Source organism: Aquila chrysaetos, chromosome 15 (genome assembly GCF_900496995.4).
Source record: "Aquila chrysaetos chrysaetos chromosome 15, bAquChr1.4, whole genome shotgun sequence".
NCBI lineage: Eukaryota > Metazoa > Chordata > Aves > Accipitriformes > Accipitridae > Aquila > Aquila chrysaetos.
The window spans coordinates 2,602,737-2,625,537 of record NC_044018.1 but is presented as its reverse complement, the minus strand read 5'-3'; the positions used below and the strand labels follow the sequence as shown (position 1 = coordinate 2,625,537).

General features: G+C 37.6%; 1 protein-coding gene across 6 annotated transcripts in view; it reads left to right on the top strand.

Annotated features, from left to right (window-relative positions):
• KIF13B (kinesin family member 13B) overlaps positions 1 to 22,801 on the top strand; it is a 129,654-nt gene that overhangs the window by 45,464 nt on the left and 61,389 nt on the right. For 3 of the 6 annotated variants that reach the window (XM_030037128.2, XM_030037126.2, XM_030037129.2), the window contains exons 3-11: positions 6,083 to 6,095; positions 7,905 to 7,965; positions 9,686 to 9,778; positions 10,431 to 10,611; positions 11,016 to 11,103; positions 12,437 to 12,571; positions 14,610 to 14,722; positions 15,163 to 15,274; positions 19,968 to 20,180. In XM_030037128.2, coding sequence (XP_029892988.1) covers positions 6,083 to 6,095; positions 7,905 to 7,965; positions 9,686 to 9,778; positions 10,431 to 10,611; positions 11,016 to 11,103; positions 12,437 to 12,571; positions 14,610 to 14,722; positions 15,163 to 15,274; positions 19,968 to 20,180 — 1,009 coding nt within the window. Of the gene's footprint in view, positions 1 to 6,079; positions 6,096 to 7,904; positions 7,966 to 9,685; positions 9,779 to 10,430; positions 10,612 to 11,015; positions 11,104 to 12,436; positions 12,572 to 14,609; positions 14,723 to 15,162; positions 15,275 to 19,967; positions 20,181 to 22,801 lie in introns of those variants that run through there. The other 3 variants (XM_030037127.2, XM_030037131.1, XM_030037130.2) reach the window with 2 other exon arrangements.

The following is a 22,801-nucleotide window of genomic DNA, read 5'->3' as shown; positions in this document are numbered from 1 at the left end:
GAATTATTCTGGGAAAATGGATTTCTGAGGATCGTAGGATAAAGAAGCCTGAAGTGATCAAACTTGATTTAGTTGATATTTCCTCTCATTGTATACCTAGCAGTAGCAAAATGTGTTGCAAGTTGTATTTGTCTGATACGCGGAGAGGAAACAGCTTCTCAATTAATTCTACTATTTCTTATCAGTTGTCATACTGCTGTCTTTCAATTATGTCTATGCTAATAAAATAATTAAATTTATTGTCTAAATTTTATTTCACCATTGACTGGCTTTATTTTATGCCAGGAAAGAAATTCTGCAGCTGAAATTTAAACAGTAAAACTCTGAACATTGCAGTGTCTTTTCTAACTAACTGCTGGCTCTTCAAAAAACCTTATTCTGAATCCTTTATTCATATAGAAAAAAAAATACTACAAATTAAAGGATCTGCTTCAGAAAGATAGCTGGGCTCCCAAACCTCAAACAAATGCAAGATCTTCCTGATATTTTTTTGTGCCTACATCCTTATCTGGCGTGCCTGACGTTGTCTGCCTTGAGACTTGCTGGTGCTAGAGCTCTTCAGTAATTCCTACACCACTTACCAGCTTCTAGGTAAGTTCCTGTAGTACAGGGAGGATATCTTTCCTTCTTCATGGTGGAAGGTAAACTTGCAAATAGTAAGTCCCTTTATTCCAAAACAAAAGACTGTAACGTAGTGGTTTGTTAAATCCTGCCTCCTGTTACAGGCAGGTATCTACTGCCAAGACAGCGTGAGTGATGCACAGGTCCTTTTGGTATTCTGCTCCATCTATGCCCTGTATTTATCACCTGAGATACAGCTAGGGGTCAAACTCAAAAGTCTTGTTTGAAAGATGAGTTTTCTTGAAAAACCCTTCAGTCCATGAAAGACGTTACCTTTTAACCCATCGCTCTTCAAACAAAGCCTACATTTGCTTAGTAAAGGTCTGCACTAAGGTTTTGTGAGTGTGATATTTGATTTGTCTGAGGTGTTCCCAAGCATCCTTACCCTGCTGTGTTTGAGTGGGGAAGCTCACGGCAGGTGAGTGAGTGAGAAGAAACAAGGGAAAACACTATACAGAAGCCAGAAAAGGAACTGAGCATTATAGTTTAAGGTTTTTCATATGGGTGCTATTTGGGGCATAGTTAACCAGGGAAAGGAAGGAAAGAAAGATCTGTAGGGACAACTAATTCTGCCCAGTGTAGCGTTAGTTATTTGGTTCCAGGGAATAGCTGAAATATGATGTAGTTGTGCATTTGTGTCAGAACCCAGCATAGTTATTGTACTGCTTTTTATCGGCAACAAATTATTAATAAAATCACAGAATGGCTGAGGTTGGAAGGGACCTCTGGAGGTCATCGGACATTTGTCCTTTAAGTGCTACGTTACAGTTTCTTTCCTTTGACTAGATACCGAGGTCAGGTCTGGGGCTGCTTATCCTGTTGTGTTATTCCCACGTGCACTGAGCAAGAGTGAAGGTGTAGTTACAACATAGCATTTCTCTTCCAGATTTGCTTGGAAGTGTGAAGGGGGCATCATGGTTGTGAGTGTTATAACAGGGTCTTTGAACGTGGGGTATGAACAGTTCACCTGATACTTGATTTAAGAAGTATCAGAAACACAGTGGTGTGGTCTATATCTGTACAAACTCTAAAAAGAATAAACTTGCTGTAAAATGCAGTTGTTCCTGCATCCAAAGGATAAATTACTGTGACACATGATGCCAACTTTACTTTTAATAAAATGTGTGTGAATACAAATTGATTTAAGGCAAACTAATTCAGCCAGGAGCATGAAGATGTGGTCTTACAGAGTGATAGCTGGGAGACACTGACACCTTTCTGCTGTTAAGCCCCAAGTAGTTTTTCCCCATCAGTATGTTTTTCTAGTTGCATTTTTAGCTACTTCTGAGAGTTTATGCTGAGCAGTTCCTGCTGAAGGGCATAAAATAGCACTAATTACATTGGAATCTGATATGCTTGTTTTTGCAATGGTTATGGAAGACTGAAAGTGGAAAGCAATAAGAGTTTCTGGAGATTTGCTGGGACTTCCCTAATTAATAGTTACTGTTGTAATTGTTCCCTCTCCTCTTTTCTCTTTTAACCTGCAAATTCTTACTATATTTTGCTTTTCCAGAAGCTTCTGAAAATGGTAAAATGTTATGTTTCAATTCCCCAAATTCAGTGTAGCCTTGTGCCACTGAGGAGTGGCAGCCAAATTTATAGTTTGGATGTTGTTGCGGTCACTGCTGGCATAGGAAATGTTCTTTTTAAAAAAAAAAAAAACAAAAACAAAACCAAAAAAACAAAACACAACACACACACACAAAAAAAAAAAAACCAGAAAAAAAATGCCTGGCTTGTCAGATCATGTCCTACAGCCTCTATATCTCTTTTCCCTGCTTTCTGACTTGCCGCCTCCCACCTTTCTCCTCCCATTTGCCCCATCTGTCCATTTCTGATTTAGGCAAGAAGCAGGATGTGCTATGACTGATTTAGAGCATGTGCTGATTTGCCAGCTGGCTGCTATCTCTGCACTGTTGGGTTTGCCAAACAGCATAGATAAGGTCTGAGCTATCCTCACCTCTTCCTGGTAATGTTGCACCCCTACTCATTTGCTGTGGTGTTCTCCCCACAAGATTTGCAAAATCCTCAAATATACTTAAGGTCACACTATAACTTCCCTCTCCTTTTGAACCTGGAAAGCCAGAATAAAAACTGATCTGAGATATTACTAAAATAGCACTAAGAGCTATGGCTGAACAGAGTAGTTTATTCTGTTTGAATATGTCATTTAATTATTGGAGATTCTATTCTTTTTGTAAAAACAACAGAAGCAATAGTGGTGTTGGACATATACTGATGGTTTCAGTTGGGAATTGCTCTGGTTTTATCCCATGTTTAAATTGTGCGTAAGATCTGTGAAACCACTAACATTTTTAAATGAAAACAAATGTGTCTTGGTCAAGAAGCTTATACTGTGTAAGAGCTAGCTTAAAAAGAAATGATTACTCAGGGATACATGTCTTCCTTCACTCTTGAAACAGCATATATATTTACTTGGCTGCAACAAATAAAATAGTTATAAATATAGGCAGTTGTTTTAGAGTATTCTTTTTCTCCTTTTTTAATTTTAGAAACCCTAGATACGTTAGATTCCCCCTACTTCTTTTCGACATGGAGATGAAAAAAGATAAAAGAGGGGAGTTGGCGAAAGAAAGTCCTGTCAGTCTGGATTCAAGTGAAAACATGTAGCTGCAAACATCTTAGTGGCATCCTTCAGTAGCTAAAAGATAAGTTTTCCCTTCCTGTCCTGGAAGTTTCTGCTGCATTTGAGATAGATGTGAATTATTGGCTGTCAGCCGAGGAACAATAGCAAGTCCTGCCTGCACCTCTGAAATGGCAGTATCCTTGGGGGAGACTGCTGGATAGGCACTGGATGGGTGCTTTAAGAGTCCTGCAGTGATCATTTCGCTGTGTGCTCCTTTTCACTCTCTACCTTGCAGACACAGGTTTGGACCTGGGTTTCGGTGTGAGCAGTTTGGAGGTGACACAACCGTACATGATCTTTTCTGCTTTAGAACTACTTGTGATTCTTTACAATTCTTTATGATTACAAGTTGTCAGTACTAGGATCCAGGCTTTACCACAGGAAATGTTCTTTGCATACGTTGCTGTCATCCATGTTTTGTTGTAGAAGATACACCTGCTCTATAGGTGATGCTGTTGCTTAGTATTTACCTTTTATCACCTCTGAGATGGACTGTAGCAATGCACCGTACTTGGGCATGGAGCCTCTTCTAAACACCCAGCGCTTCCAGTGTGTGCTTGTAGCTATGTAGGCTGCTGTGGGTGCTGTATCCCCATATCTATTAATTTCCCATGGGATTTTGAATCAGGCTGAAAATCTTTTCCTGGGTTTCTGGGCCCATCTATGGCAGCGCGCAGCTGCAGTATTAATGGGTTCATATGTGCACAGCACGATGCTGCGTAATACAGTATGCACCCTTAATGCTTTCCTTAGGGAAACATTTTTTCGATTTATTCTCCTCTTGGTCCAAAGTACATACAACAACCTACAGCTGTATGTAGCTGTGCTGTATCCTAAATGCTGTACGCTGGGTTTCTTAGATACAGGGCTTCCATTTGCTCATGTTTGGATTAAGTGAGGCTGTGAGACATGGGGTTTGTGTGTTTGTGCAGCTCTTTAGAAAATTTAAGACCTTTAGCCTGAACTAAGCTTGATGATTTACATAGCCGAGCATAATCCATCCTCTTAAAATTGTATATGTGATAGTACTTCTGAGATTATATCCTTATTGCTGCTTTAATCCAAATACTCAATAAGACGTCCTGTATCGAGGGCTGGAAAGATCAACTGCATTATCGCAATATAATCCTGCCTTGGGACTGGGCTGGGGCATATGAGCATAACTGCTTGCTGAATTAAGAGCAGTGTTACCTCTGAGTGCTAAACTCAAACTCAGAATCCAGGCTTGCTATTCTCTTTGTTTTACAAGAAGAATGATCTTCCTGTAAGAATAGGAACAAGCCTGCCTTGTAAGCAGGAGCACCCCTAAAAGCCACTTAGCAGTTTCCAGTGAAGTCCTTCAGCAAAATGCTCCACTAGCATTTCAGAGCACAGAAAGCCAGCAAAATTCTCTTGTGTCTCTCTTGGAGTAATCCAGACAGGCTCTCTGGTGTCTCCTGTGTCTGGGTCAAAGCCCTGGTGAAGGAGATTCCCTCAATAAGCCTCCATATCTACAACCCACCCAGCAGCAACAGCGACAGTCGAGAGTCTGCGCCAAGCATGCTGCTAAGGACCTTGGGAGAGCTTTTATTCAAACTTAGCCAGATGGCGGGGGAAAAGCGGTCATGTTGTTACTGCTTACTTGAATGACCCTGCGACATGGCTGTCATGGGGTAGCCTTGACTTAAATAATCATTCTGCGTAGCAGGTCATGCCGACTGCACTCCAAAGTCACCGTTGTTCTGTTATGTCAAACAGATATGCATATTACATCCAAACCTAAGTAAAAAGAGATGATGGACTTGCTTAATAAATAATTATTTTTGAGAGGCAATGCTGAGAAATTACTATTTTTAAACTCGCTTCTCAACCCATATGAGCAGCAAGAACTCTGAGAGTAATCTTGTATGGCTCCCGTGTCTTTCTCCTGCTCTGTTCAAAAGAAATCAGTGATGCTTGTCACAAGACTTTACTTGTTACTGATGTCAAGAGCTTCCTAATCTCATTTGGAAGGTACAGGACAAGGAGAATATCGGTTCTTCATTCTTGTGTGTTTGCTGCATTTCTCCAGTCTTCTGTATGTGGGAAGACTGCATAACCTGCTGTCGGGGCATTGACTGATGCTGTGCTGTTATTTTAAAGGTCACTCCAGTAATTTTGTACTTGTTGTTTAAAAAAAAAGAAACAAACTAACTCAAAAAAAACCCAAACAAACTTTCAAATTACACACATAACAGATTGAAGGAATTGCTATTCTCTGCTCATTCTTGTAGGGAAACAAATGTTTGCTCTGCTGCCCCAGCAACTGTGAGAGAGCTGAGTTGGGCAAGTCCAAGGGTTGGATTCTGAAATTTTCTCTTGAATAACTCTCCTGAAGTTGCTGATCAAGTGGTTTTGGAAATTTTTACATTGCTTGGGTACTTTGTTTTTAAGAGACAGTGACACCCACAAAACGAGAGAGAGAGAGAGAGAGAGAGAGAGAGGTGTCATGAGAAAAAAAAACTGGGAGAGAATGGGGAAGAGATGGTGGCTGCATGAGGAAAATCAGTGGCTTTGAGTTTAAAATCAACTTATTCAGAGCAGCATCTCAAATCTTACTCTTGAAAAGAGATAAGCATTGGTTTATAAAATTACGTGGGATCTGTAAGCAAGGGGAGATCTGAGGAGAAAAACAAACTTTTTAAATACAGTGTTCCAATGATGAGGTATTAATTGATAGAGTAATTAAGCTAAAATCACTACAACTAACAGTCTTTGTTTTTCTTTTGTCTGTCTCTTTCGTACCCCAACCCTATACCAAATCCCTTCTGTTCCTGATGCTCTGGGCAACAGTAGGACCCAACCAAAGGTAAGGGCTTTTATTGCATGTTAAATCAGTGTGTGAAAAATTGTTATAAGACTTATTCAGTCTTGGGTTATCCAAATATTAAAAGCATTTCAAAAAACAGCTCTGTAGTTGATCAGCTGTTGAGTAAGAAACTCGAAGCATCTCCTTGCTGCAGAAGAGCACTGTATAGCCTGTGCCAAAAAATGAGTCACAGGAACAAATGAGAACATACATACTCAGCATTACAGACTGAATGGAAGACTACTTGTTATTTGGGGGCTTTTAAAAGCATTTGCTGGTATCTGTGTTACAGCAAACTCATTTTGTTGTTATGGCTTGTGATCCCGTGACTCTGTATTTGGTATGCAGATATCTGTCTCTATCCTAGCATATCAGGATTCTGCTTTATTGATGTGGTCATATAGCTAATGATGTTTTATTAAATGCTCTGAAGGAGTGGGATGTTATAATATGTTCAATTGTATATTAAATTCAAAGAATCAAAAACCTTAGTTTTAAATAAACAAGCTCTTGTTTCCTCAATTAGAGGATGTAAAATAACCACTTTTATGTCTTGATGCTAGGACATTAATGTAGTATGGGGAAAAAAAAAGCAATGTATTTTTGAAAATACATTATTTAAATTTCAAGGACTTTGCTATATTAAGCATTTTCATAAATGTAGGTAGTAAGTTTGAATGTGTTGGTAGTATGGATTTTCAACTCTTGCATAATTTTTCTCATTATTTTAGTTTAAATACTTGAAGATTTGCTTTATTGCTACTTCACTAAAATGGAACATGAAAATGTGTTAACAGATAAAAGGAAATTTTCAGAAATAATGGAATGAGGATTCAGAAGGTGGGTGTGGGATGCTGACATGGTGCGCTTGCTCTGCCAACGTGATCTGAAATAATGCAAATGTCAGCTTCATAGCAATGCAGAACATCTAAAGGGGAAAGAGCAGCCTTCATTAAGCTTAGAGGAGAAATAAACAGCCAAAGAGCAACACATTGCTCTTCCTTTTTCCTATATCCTACAGAGTAAATTTTGCCTGTGTGAATGTAGGTCAGACATCACCCTGATTTTGTTTTTTTTCTTCTTGCAAATACATACCCAGGGGAGTTATTTTTGCAAATGTCTGTCCCAAAATATGCACTCTTGTTTGAGGTCAGCTTTCATGGTGAAAGGTGCCTGTGAACTTTGAAATGGATTTACCACAAAATTGAAACTTTTCTATTTATAAAGATTATAGCGCTACTCTTCTCGTGATAAAACTCATTTGCTCTATATTGTTCTTTACAAGTATTAGACTTTTGTGATGACTGCTTCTGTTTGTCAGCAGTGTATAAATACATATTCCTCTTGTGCAGAAAGAGGTTCCTACCCTAAGGCATGTTTTTAATTTATGCAGGCAAGAGACACGGGGAGATGGTAGGCAGAAGCAGTGAGGGGACATCTGTCAGTTTGCAAAACAGAAGGTCCTGTGAAAAATGAATTGCAAGGATGGGTTTAAAGGAAGATAAGGAGAGCTCCTGAACATCCATTTGGTTGCCACATGGAGAACTTTTGGAGAGTATGGAATAAGATTCACACAGTAGAAAGGAAGAAATAAAAGGAAGGAACAGGCTTGCATATAGGAAGAGGTGGTGTTTGTTTAGGCTTCAAACTGATAGAAATTAAGTAATTCCGTAGGAATGTGTATTATGTTCAGAATGGCCCCGAGGAATGTGATGTTACTCACCATAATACAGCGCTGTCAAAATTTGGATAACGTGTTTGATTTGGCAACAGTTTTTATAAGGTGTTCTCCTGGTTATTTTCCTACAGGTGTTTGCTTACGATCACTGCTTTTGGTCTATGGATGAATCCGTTAAAGAAAAATATGCAGGTAATATTTACTGTAGCTTTGTGCTTGTTGTCTCCAAGTGCGAATGATCTAATTAAAATACAGTGTTTGCTACAGAGCACAGACCATATGGCACGAAGTGCCTTCCCCTATATGACTACTTGTTGTCAAAAGAAAAAGGAAAATCTTTAATTTTTCCTGTTTCTCTTCTCTAAAAATGATAATAGCAATAGGCATCACTACCTGTTTGCAGTGTAGGAAATAGAGAAATCCATCACAATAATGGGTTACTTGTATTTACATCTGTATTTAAAATACTGTTCCAAGTACATAATTTTAAAAGCATCAGATCTGTTTCTTGTCAGGATTTGAGGAACTTTGCTATATGTAATTTCACGTTTCACAGTGCTGATGGGAGTTTGACATCATATTAGACCTTAATAATGGAGTATCAAAAAAAGCCTAATTTAATATAGGGGTATGTGAATTCATGTGGTCTGGTGAGAATGTGTAATGTATTTAATTTAAAGTTTTCTATGTATTATTATGACACATTTTGGCAAATAGTTATGGTAAAATATGAAATATATTTGGACTTAACCCTCTTGTGATCTATTCCTTTTGTACTTGTTATCTTTTAAAATTGGGATCGGTTAAGCTTGTTTACATTTATTTAGAAAAAACCCGCAAGGAAAATAAAAGATGCATATGTTTCTAGACTTTAATTTCTGTAACAAATAACTAATGAATAGTAATTCAGTGAGGAACAGAGAAAAATGTGACACTTTCAGCCATACAAATTACATAGGAAGGTAAATTTTTTGTTTCTCAAACTAATGGAGGCGCCTATGTCACTTATATTATGGTCTGTTATACATTGGAAGTGTTTGGTCCAAAACCATTCTGCTGTCCTTGGCTAGGCACAGCTATTAGTAATTTTGATGGGGAATTTTGCATGGGTAAAATGGACTTGGATATAAAGATACGGACTTCAATCAGTGAGAGAAAGGAAAGCTCTCGGGAACATTAACATATTTGAGAGGACTTTTCAGTCCGTAAAGTTCTACCATGTCTTGTTCAGACTTTAGTTCCTCTGCTTTTAAAAGAAAATCTGAAAATAGAGGTTTTGTTTAAGTAGATAATACCCAAATATATTAAGCATTTCTTCCTTTGCTTGGAAAAGAAGCCAAAAAGCTGTTCCTGCAGATTTAATTCAATTGCAAAATAAGTGATATACCCTATATTTTGCTAATGCATATCTTGTGCTATAATATCTCCCATGTTGCGATTCCTTCTCTGCAAAAATCTCCTCATGGTATTATTTAATATCTTACACATATACAGTAAAATTATCTAGTGCTCTACTCATTGCCCTAGATTAAAATCAACTGTCAGTTGTTAAAATGTACAGGTTGAGTATATTTTGAGGTGGTGTCATTCACCAGTGGATTAAATTCTGCAGTTGGTAGTAGATTTTTTGCTGATAAAACTTCTGACTATTAACATTGATAGGATGTTGTTTTAAGCACATACAGGTATATGCATGATAATCACAGCTTCTGATTTTTACAGTAGTATAAATCTGGAGCACATCTACTGGCTGATGGTCTTGCTCCTGTAGAGGGAGCAAATACTGGATGCTATTCAGGCAACAACAGCAGGAAGACACTAACTGCTTTTACATAATTATTGAAGAATCCAAATCAAGCAAAAAGTATCTCTTGCTTTGTTACAATGTTAGCTTGTGTGTTTTACTTCTTAGGTCAAGATGTTGTTTTCAAGTGCCTTGGAGAGAATATTCTTCAGAATGCCTTTGAAGGCTATAATGCTTGCATCTTTGCCTATGGGCAAACTGGTAAGTCCCTTCCGGACGTAAGCAAAAAATACTGTTGACGCAAATGGTGTTACATTCTGACTGAAGAGTCTTTTCATGGCTGTTGTGACATTGTTTCAGGAGAAATGCCTTTTAATGTAGATAAGAAATGTTTTTCTCTTTTGTAACATTAGATATGAGGTGAACAGGATGAGAAATAGGATTTTGTCTGTTGCTGCTGGCTACCCTTATTTCTCGCACCATAGATTATAATCTTTGGAATGACCATGATCGTCCTTGAGTTCAGTGCATCACTCATATTTTCTGCCTCTGCAGTTAGAAATATCTTTAATCGTAATTTTAAATGTAATGTGCTAAAATGCGTATGCTTGTGCAACTGATTTTTCTCGTTGTGGCACATATGTGGATGTTAGTGGGTTGTTATCTGCAGTAAGACTATCTACCTGAAGAAGTCTTATGTCAGTTTGAACTAAATTTCTTGTTTTACTTTTCCTTTAAATTAAATAGTCTTTAGCTAAATGGTGTTTTTGTTACTTTAAAGTAGAAAACTGCACAAACATCTTTCACTGAAATGCAAAATTTTTTTTTTACCTCTTCTCTCTATTTCCTCTCTGTGTTCCGCACAGCAAGAAACTTTGTTCCATGTACACTAATCATAGATTCACTCACACAGGATCTGGAAAATCATACACAATGATGGGTACTGCTGACCAGCCTGGATTAATCCCTAGACTTTGCAGTGGACTCTTTGAAAGAGCACAAAAAGAAGAAAATGAAGAGCAGTGTTTCAAAGTGGAAGTATCCTACATGGAGATATACAATGAGAAAGTCAGAGATCTTCTTGACCCAAAAGGGTAAGTAATTTGTGTGTCAACAGCACTGTGATGTCTTGTCATACACTCTTCCTTTCCATAATCAGTTTGCCTTAATGGATCCCATCTAAGGCATTTGTGTAGGATGGCTTTCGCTTCTTTCTGACCTCAGTATCCTTTCATTTTAAATCAAAATAAAGTAGTAAGGCTAAAAGCTTGGAGTAAGCTCACCCTAATGCTAGCTTTTATGAAGTGACAAAAATGTCTGTCAACATTTTATGTGTAGACATAAGGCTTTTTTGTTTGCGTTATAGTCCTTGTTCTGTGCTTTATTATGGTATTTGTGAGACCATCATGTTTGAGATCTGTCAGTGAGAAACTGACTTTCTGTAAATGTTGTCTTAAGTCAGTCATGTGCTTATAAATAACTTTTTTTTTCCAACCAGAAGCCGTCAGTCATTAAAAGTTAGAGAACACAGTGTTTATGGTCCTTACGTAGATGGCCTATCCAAACTAGCTGTTGCTAGCTACAAGGTAAGGATCAATTTTATGAAAGGCTTGTATTGACATCCTAAACAGTTGGGTCCCTTAAGCAGATCAAAATTATTAAGCTACTCCCAATTGCCATGGCAGTAACATGGATTTTAGAGCAAGAGAGCTGTAGGATTGTTGTATTGTGATCAGAGGGGAGAACAGAGTTAAGAGCAGAAACTCATCTTCATCCTGTACTATTGAGTAATTCTGGAAGTAATTCAACTGTTTAATGAAACAGCTTTCCTCCCAAACTTAAGATGAGTGTATGCTGTATCCATGAGAAAGCGTTCCATGATTAATTACAGAACCAGGATTTAGCAGAGATGGGCTTTCAGTACCACATTTTGGCTGTCATGCTACTGCCTAGTAATTTCACTTACCAGTAGCACACAGGCACACTGGAATTATAAACTAGTGGTTGTTTACAAAGCAAATACTTAAGAACGTTACATGAAGCTTGCTTGCTAGATAGAAAATGTTTATATATGCATTCACAAAATGCCCTAATTTTTAAGAAGCATCAATGTACTGTGGGAGAAATGAGTAAATATGGGATGGAATTCTGTCATCTTAAGCAAAACATGAAAATGGTGCAGTCCTTCCTATTGCAGTCTGTCCAGCTATTCATCTACCTCCCTTTGGTGGTTTCTGTTAAGACAAGACACATTGCATGCTTTTCCTTTACATGTTGCTCAGCAGCTTTGTGTGGTGGTCTTTTGTTTGATTGTTTTTTGGGGTTTTTTTAGCACCATCCAGCTAGAGATGCTAAAATAAAAGTTAAGCCCAAGACTCTAAAGTTTTAACTATTTTACAGGATTGCTGTAAAACTCTGAAGCAGGCAAGCTGCATATTTCTCAAGTATCAAAACTTAACATATCAGAGGACTTTATAAGCTCTTACATGTAGGAGGAATATAATGACATGTTTACGGTAGTTCTGTTTTATAAAACTTTGAGCCTTATGTCAGTATTACAGATTTCAAGAACATGTGTTTGACAACTGAGGCTAAAATGTTACAGTGTTCAAACACGTAATGCTGTTTCCTCACTTTTTTCTTTGCTTTTGAGTATTGCTATGTGCAGCCAGGTGCGTTTTTTTATTGGTAATTTAATATGTAGGTAGAGGTGATGGATGAATATGCATGTCACAACATTGTGTAATTTATAGTTGTTAAAGGGGAGATCACAGTATTTTTTCTCACACTTTATGAATAAATGGTAGGAAACTTAGTGGGAAAATACTTGGTGTATTTTACCAAAATGAGATTGTTTCAGTAGATAATTGAAAAGAATGTTAATGCAGATATGCTTACGGATGTGAAAATTGTATCTAGGACATCGAGTCCTTGATGTCTGAGGGCAACAAATCTCGAACAGTGGCTGCAACCAACATGAATGAGGAGAGCAGTCGGTCCCATGCAGTCTTCAAGATTATCCTCACCCACACACTCTATGATGTGCAATCAGGGGTAAGTAAAACAAGTTACAAGGTCGAAATGTTAAGCTTGGATGTAAGTCTCTTGCTTTAATGTATTTCATAGACTCATAGAAATGTTGGTTGGAGCTGCGTCATTTGCTACAGTCTCCTGCCCTTGTGCACTGCTAGCACTGGATCAAGTTAGCTATGGTTTTGTCTGGCTAAGTCCTCGTAATGCTCATGCGCTTGTGCCCCAATGTAGGGAAATCAGTTTTAATAGGTTTGTAAGTGGAAATGTGTTTTTTGAAATGGAAAGCAAAAATGCAGGCCCCAAGTTGCAGCAGACCTGCTGGAGAGTGCAGGAAGGATCTCCTAATCCTAGAATCTAAAGTAAAGAAACACTTCTTTTTAAGCAACAATGTGTAGTACAGACTTAGAGCAGAAACTAAAGGTATAATGAGTAGATGAACAATAAAAGAACACCTGAGTATACATCTGGTAATCTCCTTCAAGGGGTTATTTCATGCAAATATGTATAAATTATCAACTTTCTAAAGAGAAACACTTGCTAATTGCAAAAATTTTGCATTGTATGACTTTAATATTTTTATGTGTATATATTAAATATCTAAAAGACATTTAAATGTGAAAGTATTTTTCTTTACCTTTCCTTATACGTAAATGTTCCTTGGAGGAGGGATGTTAAATACATTTATGTTAATATTATTTAATCCCCCACAGAAAATGGTGATAAAGTAAAATTGAAATAGATCTATACCAAAACTGTTTAAACTTTGTTGATAGATTTGTACTTGGGCAATTCTTTATTGTCTTCAAAGCTTTGGAGCAATTTTGAGTGTCCACGGAGTGAATCTAAGGCATGCATGTGCCTAAACATTAAATACAATGTAAAGCATAATAAGCATTTGGATTTTTTTCCTCCTCATTTCTCAATCTCCACCAATCTTCTTATACAAACAATTTTCCTTGTTCTTTATTTGGGTTTTTTTTTTCCCTTTGCACTTCAGATCAGCAGTCATACTATACTAAACTTTTTGATTTGCCATAGTTTGTCATTCTGTTTTTGCTGTGGCTGTACTGCATTCTTATCATACATATTTTTGTGGGGTCATGGTCAGCCTGTGGATGCAAGGTGGTAGTTCTGCTTGTCTGTCTTTTCTGCATCTTCCAGCGACCACTATGTGAGTTTCTGGAACAGATTTCTCTGTTTTCCCATCTGCTGGTCCTTTCAGTCCTGGAAATGACAAGTTTCAGTATGGCCTGATGATCACACTATATTTTGAGAGGCTTAGAGTAACATTTTGGAAAGCATATTGATTCTAATTATCCTGTTCATTTAGGGGAATGTAGTACTTTGCAATTGTGATACTGAGATGCTAAAGTTGTAGATGCTGCAGAAAAGCATGATGTGAGCAAACTGTTCTGAAAGACAGTTAGCTCTTCAACTTCAAATTAACATATGAAATTCATGGAGTGGTTCAGAATGTCATTTTGGGTCAAATGAGATAAAAGGATTTGTAACAAAATCTGTGTTACGGGTTTGAATACTTGCATAGCTTGGATTGCTTTCTAGGAGGCTGTTAAGGATATAGGAGACTTTGCAACTGTGATAATTTTTGTAAATTATAACGTGCTTCTTATCATGTTCATTTTTAGTCTCTGAAAAACAGAAGAAACCTGGTGTAAAATCTGAGATTTTTAGGAGACTTTTCAAGATGGGATTGTAAACACCATGTCTTTCTGACTCCTTGGCCTTTACTACCTCTGCATTTTTCTTGGTTTAACGTTTTTCTAATGTGCCCTGTGTACCTTCTCCTCCGGAGATTTCTGAGATGTCTTGAAGATATTAGTGTATCTGACTTCACTTCAAATCCTCCTATTGTTTCTGAAGCAGCAGCTAGTGAGTTAACACAGGATACTGTTCAAGTCCGATGACTTTCAAAGGTGTTGGAACAGCTGCAGAGATTCTACACCAAGAAATGAAGCTTGATTCTTGTTAGAAAATACGCCAAACTATGTAACTTAATTTGAGTGAACTAACACTAGCTGTTCTCTGGTTCCTTCTGCAGACATCAGGTGAGAAGGTGGGCAAGCTGAGTTTGGTGGACTTAGCGGGTAGTGAAAGGGCAACTAAGACTGGTGCTGCAGGAGACAGGCTGAAAGAAGGAAGCAACATTAACAAGTAAGACTCTGTGATTATTTCTTTTGCTTTTTTCATCAGTACAATCATAACTGCTAAATACAGCATACTTGCAAAATAAGATAAAGTCAATATAAGCTCTTGTAGCCAGTTTTCTTCTTCCCTTCCCTCTGCTACTCTTTCTGACATACAGTACTCTTAAGTGGTTGAATGAGATCCCTGCCTATTTAAAATGATTGGTATTTTTCATTCTGTACTTCTGTTTTTGCAACTACCACATAGTTGCATTGTGAAGATATGATTATTAAGGCTGAAAACATATACTGAAAACAAGGAGTAGAGCTTTTGTGAGAAAAGTGATCAAAACCGTACTAGGAACTTTTTCCTCGGAGTTCATTTTTGGAGAGAAAGTCACTGTCTAAATATGCATTTGACTGATGAATATTTATGCTTGTTAATGGCTGCTTGTGTTCTCTGTGTAGATCCCTCACAACTCTTGGGCTGGTTATTTCTGCCCTGGCAGACCAGGCTGCTGGCAAGAACAAGAACAAATTTGTTCCTTATCGTGATTCTGTGCTGACTTGGTTACTTAAAGTAAGTACTCTGATCTTGTTTTTTTAAAGAGAAATAAAAGGGAGGAAAAGGGGAGAAGAATCCCATTCAATGAAATAAAGAGCTGTTCTTTTGTCTCGTTTTTCTGGTTTTGATGTTAACCATAATTGTCTTTGGAAAATTAGCTGGATATAAGCCATTAGTACCCCTACAGACTAAATATGTTCCCTGTCTTCTGCTGACCTGTAATGGACTAAAGAATAAGGAACTTTAAAAAAAAAAAAAAAAATTAAAAAAAAAAAGCACATTATCTTTTATGGGTCATTTTACATACAGCTTCACACACAACCTTGGGGCTAATTTAATTTGGCCTATTGCCACATGCAACTGAATTTTACATACTGGTATGGTTAGCTGTGAAGATTTTGATTAAGACTATTACCTTTTCCTAATTGTCTATTTGTTAATATAGTCTACTTTTGTCAGCAGAGTATAATTGCAGAGCATTATACCAGTTACACTCTGAGGAACAGGTCAGAAGTCATTATATATCATATTCACGTGAAATGAGCAGTTAAATCATTTTCTGTACTGTAAAGGACTCTATTTGGTATTATTTTGGGGGAAAAAGAGTGTATCATGATGGCACTTGGATGAAGATCTGTAGGGTCTAAATGAAAAAACAAATTGTTAAATACGAGTTTTATGTTTGTCAAGTTAAAAGGTAAGCTTTTGTTTTTGTTGTTCTTCCCACTTCGTAGATACAGCGGTCATAAAGCGTGGTAGCCTGATGACAAAAAATCTTGGGAGTACAAGTTTGATTTTAGGTATAGTTGTCATCTGGATTTCTCCCATTTTCTGAATGAGTGGCAAACACAAACGTAGCTACTTCTACCTGTAAAAAGCTTGCCTGCTGGTAAAGGTGGCTTGTCTTTCTTTATCTTATCTTGGCTGGTACAGCTTGAGTGGTCTTGGTTGAGTTGGATTTTGAAGGATTATTGAATTAGGTGTCAGATGTAGATGACTTCACTTTCATTTTTGTAACCTGTCATTTTGTTAAAATTTTTCTTTTTCGTCATTGGATTGGCAGGATGTTTCATAACCATGTCTCACAGAAATACTAACTTACCAAGTTTCCTTTTTTCCCTTGTGCTCTCTTCTATTGTTATCAAGGAGCAGCTAAGATATTTGTTAGTAGAAAGGTATAATCTGGGAAGAAATTGATTTTTGACACCACCAGCATTTTTTTTGTCCTCTTACTTTTGTAGGTGCTCTGGCTAGATTTTGTTGTCTTGAATACTCTGCTTTGCTTCCCCACCCATTCTTAGCAGTGCTTTTAGATGTTGTTTGAATTTGACATCCCTATGTTTTAACTGCACACGTGGAAAGAAAAAGATATTTGCAGGTTATACAGAGGTGTGGAGATTTAAAAAGATGTTTTCCTTAAGGAGATTTGAAAACAAAGTTGACTTCAATGCTTAAGTAAAATAAAATCTCTATTCATATAACCCCTTGACACCACAACCCTTCATTTTTCTCAGTGCTGTCTTTTAATGAACCTTTTAGCATGACTACTGTGAAACGATTTATCTCTTCTCCCCGGTGTAAACATCACAGATGCTGGACATCAAATAGTATAGTCACAAGGGCTACATAAAAATCAAATGGCATAACAGAAATAGTGTCTGTGCTTTTCTACAGTAAAATAAATCCTCATTTCACAGTGTTCCTTGCCCTAAGACTTTCTTAGTGTTTAAATATATTTTTTGCCTCTATATATTTACACTGAGTTTTTAATTAAACAAGTGCTTTTTGGCTCTCTGTAAAGATGGGAACAAAACCAACATGCAGCTTGCTTCAGTTTGCTCGAGTGGCATGTGTGCTTGGGTTCCTGATGTGGCTGTAATAGTCTGAGCAAGCAGAGTGGAAACTTTTCTAACGAATTTCTAGCGTTGTTGTTAGAATTAGTTATGCTGTTCCATTTCTAAACAAATCCAGCAAGCAGACTGAAATTCCTGTTTAGCACCTGTCTGATGCATTGTAGCTATGATGACGATGGCCATACACAGCACTTGCTTTAGCTCATAAATAGAAGTTCACTTTTGTTCTGCCTTCTTTCAAGGAAACCTTCTTTGTGTCTTTAACATCCCGCTATATTAAGTGCAAACAAAAGGTTTGGAGCTTTTGGATTTTTTACAAACAAGCTCATTGAAGAGAAGCTTTATTTTGAAAGGGGAAAATTTAAACATTTTTTTAATTAAAGATCAAAGGAAGGATTTATTGGCTTAAAGAGGCCTGTTTGTAGAAGCCATGAGATGGTGGGCTATCTTTCTCTCCAGTTTTCAACTTTGAATTATGATGCCAACGTGGAGTAAATGTGTTCTAACACTAGGAATATGTGTCATATAGGGTCTCTCCACAAATCTGAGAAACTAGTAGAATTCAGGAAACATTGAGATCTAACACTTTTTGTTTAATTTTACTGAGGATCTTTAGACAAAGTACCAGGTGAAAAACGTTATTGCAAGAGGAGGCTTGAAGACTGGCATCAGGTTATGTGTAGGAAGCAAAATAGGTTGTCAGTGCTTTAACTTCTTGGTTTTATCAAATTGTACTGGCACAAACTTCTTGTTTTCCCATTTTAATCAGAAGCCCTGCATGTTTTACTGATGGCTGCTTTTAAAAATACAATTTCTGATCTCTACATTTTAAGTTGTTTTCACAGTAATCTTGGTGCTAGAGAAGACCGGGCTAGTTTAGTCTTAGAAATAACTTAAGTTATTTATTTCCACTCTGTGTGTGTCTCTACCATAAACCCAGCCTTTCCAGGGTAATTTGCAGATGCTGTCTTCACTAATGAGAGGCTGGCTTACTATTCGCCTACCTTTCTTGCTTAACATTAAAGAAACCAGTGAAATCAGCACAACGGTTTTATACATAAAACTTTTTCGGACAGTCTGGCATTGGGCTTGAATAGCTACAATACAAGAGCAACTTTACCCAACTTATAATGGGTGTTTTGTGAATTACGGTGTATCACTGTAACAGCGTTCTCAGCTGCCTGTACAGCAGAGTTGCAATTCAAATAATGAATTAATCCTATTTTGGAGCTAATTAGTGCAGTGAAGGAGGTTCCCAAAGTGCGAACTGTTAAGGTTTGATTTGGAAGTGAAGTACCTGGCCAGCTCCCTGATAAACTTAATCTTTTTATGCAGAACAGGGCTCCTAATTGCGCTCCTAATTTTTGAAAACCGTTGATGGATTGAAGAAAGTCCTGGCTTCTGTAGAGCCAGAAATCCTATCAAATGAGTCATGTGCTCTTGTTAGTCATTTTAAAGTTTTCAGTAGATGCTTTGGAAAAACATTTCTGTTACAGAGTGGATCCTCCCAAGCCATGTATTTATTGGAGTAAACATTGACTGCTCCTCAGATGAGAAAAAAAACACACTGGTATCGGTCAGAAGGCTGTTCTTTTCAGTTGACTTCTCTATAAATACTCTTACCTGCAAGTGCTAACAATGCTGGTGTACCTCACTGTGCTGAACACTATACAAATGAAATTATATTCTCTACTCAAAGAGCTAGCAGCCCTTTTGCATGACCAGAGACAGCAGAGTGCTACCAGTGCAGCAGTGAAGCAGCATCAGTCTCTGTGGTCAGTGCCTGTCTGACCACTGAAGCAGCCAGACTGCTGTCAGACTATTTTAGGCATCATGCAGCAAAAAAGAGAGTCTTAAGGAAATACTTAAAGGGGTGTTTTAATGATTGCTAGGGAAAGTTATGTGTGTGCCTTGTAATTGAAATGGTTAGACAAGCAGCTAATGTAGTCAGATTGTTCTAATGGCAATGCCTGACCTAGATTTCATGGGTTATTGAAGATGGAAGTTAATAGCATGGTTTGTCTCAAAAAGGGATATTGAGTAAAAAACCAAAAAACTCCAATCAAACAAAAAAAAGATTAGCTGCAAAATTTAAACCAGAATATTTTATTTTATAGACTGGCCAAAATTGTAAACCACAATTTTGCAATCAATAAAAAGATTGAACGCTTTCTTCCTTCCTTCCTCCACTCCCCTGATACACTGCCTTGCAGGAATGTGGTTTCACACCCTTCTCTGTCAACCAAATTCCGAAAGGGTAATGTCTTACATAACTCGATTTAGATTTGTGAGCTGTGTAAGTGGGGGGAAGGGAAGGGCCCCATTCTGAAATGTTTATAAGAATAAAGTTAACTATACTGTTTATGAAGAGATCTTTAAGTAATTTAAATTAAGTACTTATTGGAGACGTCTTGCTTCCAGTCTTTAAAATAAGATATTCTGAGCTTCTTCAATAGTATCCGAGAAGTTTAATGCTGAAGTGCTTATATTTCTGGTTTATAAACCTAAGTCGAAAACATAAAGTAAACCTCTGAAGTCCTTACTAGGCACCATAAAGCCCAAAAAATGGACTATTTTCATTCCTGTTAAAACTAAAACTAATTCTGAAAGCCAAGAATGACATTTCCTAAATGTGCTTAAAAAAACCCCAAACAAGACTGAAAATAACAACTTTCCTTGATTTACAAAGCTTAAAATATTAATTTTAAACTGTGGAGCTCTGACAAAAATGTTTCTGTTATCAGTTGCCCCCATCTACTCCCAACCCTACGTTATTATTTGCTGCCTAAGTTCATTGACTGGGTAAAATGAAAGAAACCTTCTGTTTTAATTTTATAACCTCTACCACTTTCCAGGATAGCCTTGGTGGTAACAGCAAGACTGCCATGGTAGCAACAGTAAGCCCAGCAGCAGACAACTATGATGAGACCCTTTCAACACTGAGGTATGCAGACAGGGCCAAGAACATCGTTAATCACGCCGTGGTGAACGAAGACCCTAACGCTCGCATTATTCGGGAGCTCCGTGAGGAAGTGGAGAAGCTGCGAGAACAGCTCACAAAAGCAGAGGTACAAATTTTAGTCTTGACTAGCCACTAAGTCCTGTAAACCCTGTTGTCAGGACTTCCTTATCTGGGTCTCAAAAATGAACGCCACAAAGTATTACTACATGGTATCTATGAGAAATCTCCCTTTATATCACTTCTTTCCATTTTTCTGTACATGAGTCTTGAAGCACGGGTGATAACATGAGATACCAGGTTCTGGTATCAACACCTTGTTGAGCAATCTTGTTTTTATTGCGAGATACAGATCAAAAGCAAGAAGACATGCAGGCAGGAGTAGGGGTGGAGTCTTAAGATTGTGCAATTTATAGGTAGAGCTTTGCCCGTGTATTTTAAGAATTCAGTGTGGCTACATCCTGCAAGTTGTGAATTCAGTTAAATAATGCTTGCTTGCTTACAAGCTTTAACTGTTCTCAGCTGAATCTTTTACAGGTGCTAGACAATATTATGAGTATTTGCATAGCTACCTCGATGAAATTGTAAAAGGAGCATGGTCTAAATGTTGGAAGAAGGCTGAGAACTAGCGTAATTCTGAGTTCTGTTCTCGAATGTGGCAAAGCAATAGTCATGTAATCCATCTGTTTTGCAATTCAGAAAAATTATGATTACACTATTTGCCTCATGAGGTGTGCAGGGAATGCTGGCTGTGATATTAGAAATGACTAGTGAATTTTGGACTGTTCTCATTTGAGCTGCCTAATATGCTAGGCATCCAATAAATGTATATCAGTTTCTTTAAGGTATCTCAAGTTAAATATCTAAAAATTCCTCTAAAATATCAACCACAAACTTAACAATACTCCAAGAGGTGCAAGTGCTCCCTATTTGTTTCATTTGTGAGCATTAATGCCAAGATAGTGGCAGCTTTCCAAAGTAATGAAGTAGTGTTTCCTAAATATGAAGTAATAAATACTTCCTTTCCCAAGTATTAAAATCCCACCCTAGTTGTCATCTCAGTGGCATTGACAAAGAGCATGGAAAAAATGGTGTAGTTTGCTATTAAGAGGCTACACAGTAAAGGTCAAAAATACATTCATTGTCTTGTACTCCTTTCAGTTTATTACATTTGTAGCCCATCTAATTGTTCTTACAGAATTGTGTATAAATAACTTTTTAAGTGAACAAAACCACTGACCCCTTATGACAGTCAGGTTACATTTTCAAAGCGCATTTGCAAATATAGAGGTTACTAAGTCATGGTTTGGGGTTTTTTTTCATTTTGATATCAGTATCCTTTTCACTCCTAAACAGGTGAGGCAGAACAGAACTTAACAGTTTACTTCCCCCCCGCCTCCCCCGAAGAGTTAGGCATTATCTTCTTTTCCCCTTTTCTTTTTTTAATCCACACATTTTGATCTTTTCTTGTTGAAATTAATATCACATGGTTTAATTTTTCTGTGCCAAGACCACAGCTTGTCCTTCCTAAGCTGGGAATTTAAACTAACTGCTTTCAGCAGAGAAGCACACCTGCTGGTCTGGTGTGAGTCTGGGCCCGTATATCTGTTGTTTGTATAAGCATTGTAGGGAGTGAGGAGAATTACCTAGCTCATTTTGCAGTTGAAGCATGTGAAAATGTTGAGTAATTTTGGCCCAGGTCCAAATAAATGGACAAACAAGACTTAGATCTTGAGAGTAACTGGGCTTCACCTTCCTGTCGTGCTCCATAGTGTCCAGTGCCTTTGCACTGATCATGTTTTATCAGTCATAATAAATCTTTGTTCAGGAGATTGTCTTGGCTTCGCTTTCCTTCCTGGGGGAATTCATGTTCCCTTTTACCTTGTATTTATGTATTTGAGATATTCAAACAGAAAAAGACTACATGGGACACATCAGCTGACAGTTTCTAGACTGTTGTGTCTTGAGGCAGAGGAAACTCCTGTCTTAAAACAGGATTTTTCACTCCTGGCACTTGCTTCTTTCCTTGAACAAATTGCTCTCTAAGGAGGCCACTCTGATTTGGATTACTGTGAGGAGTTTTGGTTTTATGGTAAGGGAATATCTGATGGAGAACGATGCTTGCATTGTTTAATTAGCATTGCATAAATGCCTACCAGCCAAAACCATTTTTGTCTTGGTAGCAGTAATGAAATAACGACGTAAGGAAGTTCACAGGCTCTCTGTTAAAGGTAATAGAGGAGGAATATGCCAGTACCGAGACTGGAGGAAGTAAATATATGTAGTATAAAAATGTTGATGTCCTTTCAGTTTTTGGAGTGTCTGATCAGTGGCGGTGGGGGTATCTTCTTATTCTCAAGTTAGTCCTTGGATGGAACACGGGCCTTTGACTATTTCACAAACCAAAATTAGAGCTGTGATAGATCAGCAAGCAAATTGAATTCCAGTGTCCAGAAGCACATCGTAAGGCTTCTTTTGATTTCTGCTCTTTAAAATGCATATGTAGAGGTGGATAACCAGAACACCTAGGATGCCTCGATATTTGCTATAGAAAGAAAAAAATCACATCCATCAGGCCATATCAAAATGAACAATAAAAATATTTTTGTGGTTTGGTGGCATGGCAGTTTAAGTGACTGAGATGTTAAGTGGCAGCTGAGACAATGGTGGCTAACCAGATCAGCAGTATCTTGAGAAACAAGATTAGTTTAGATATGAGTCATTTAGGAT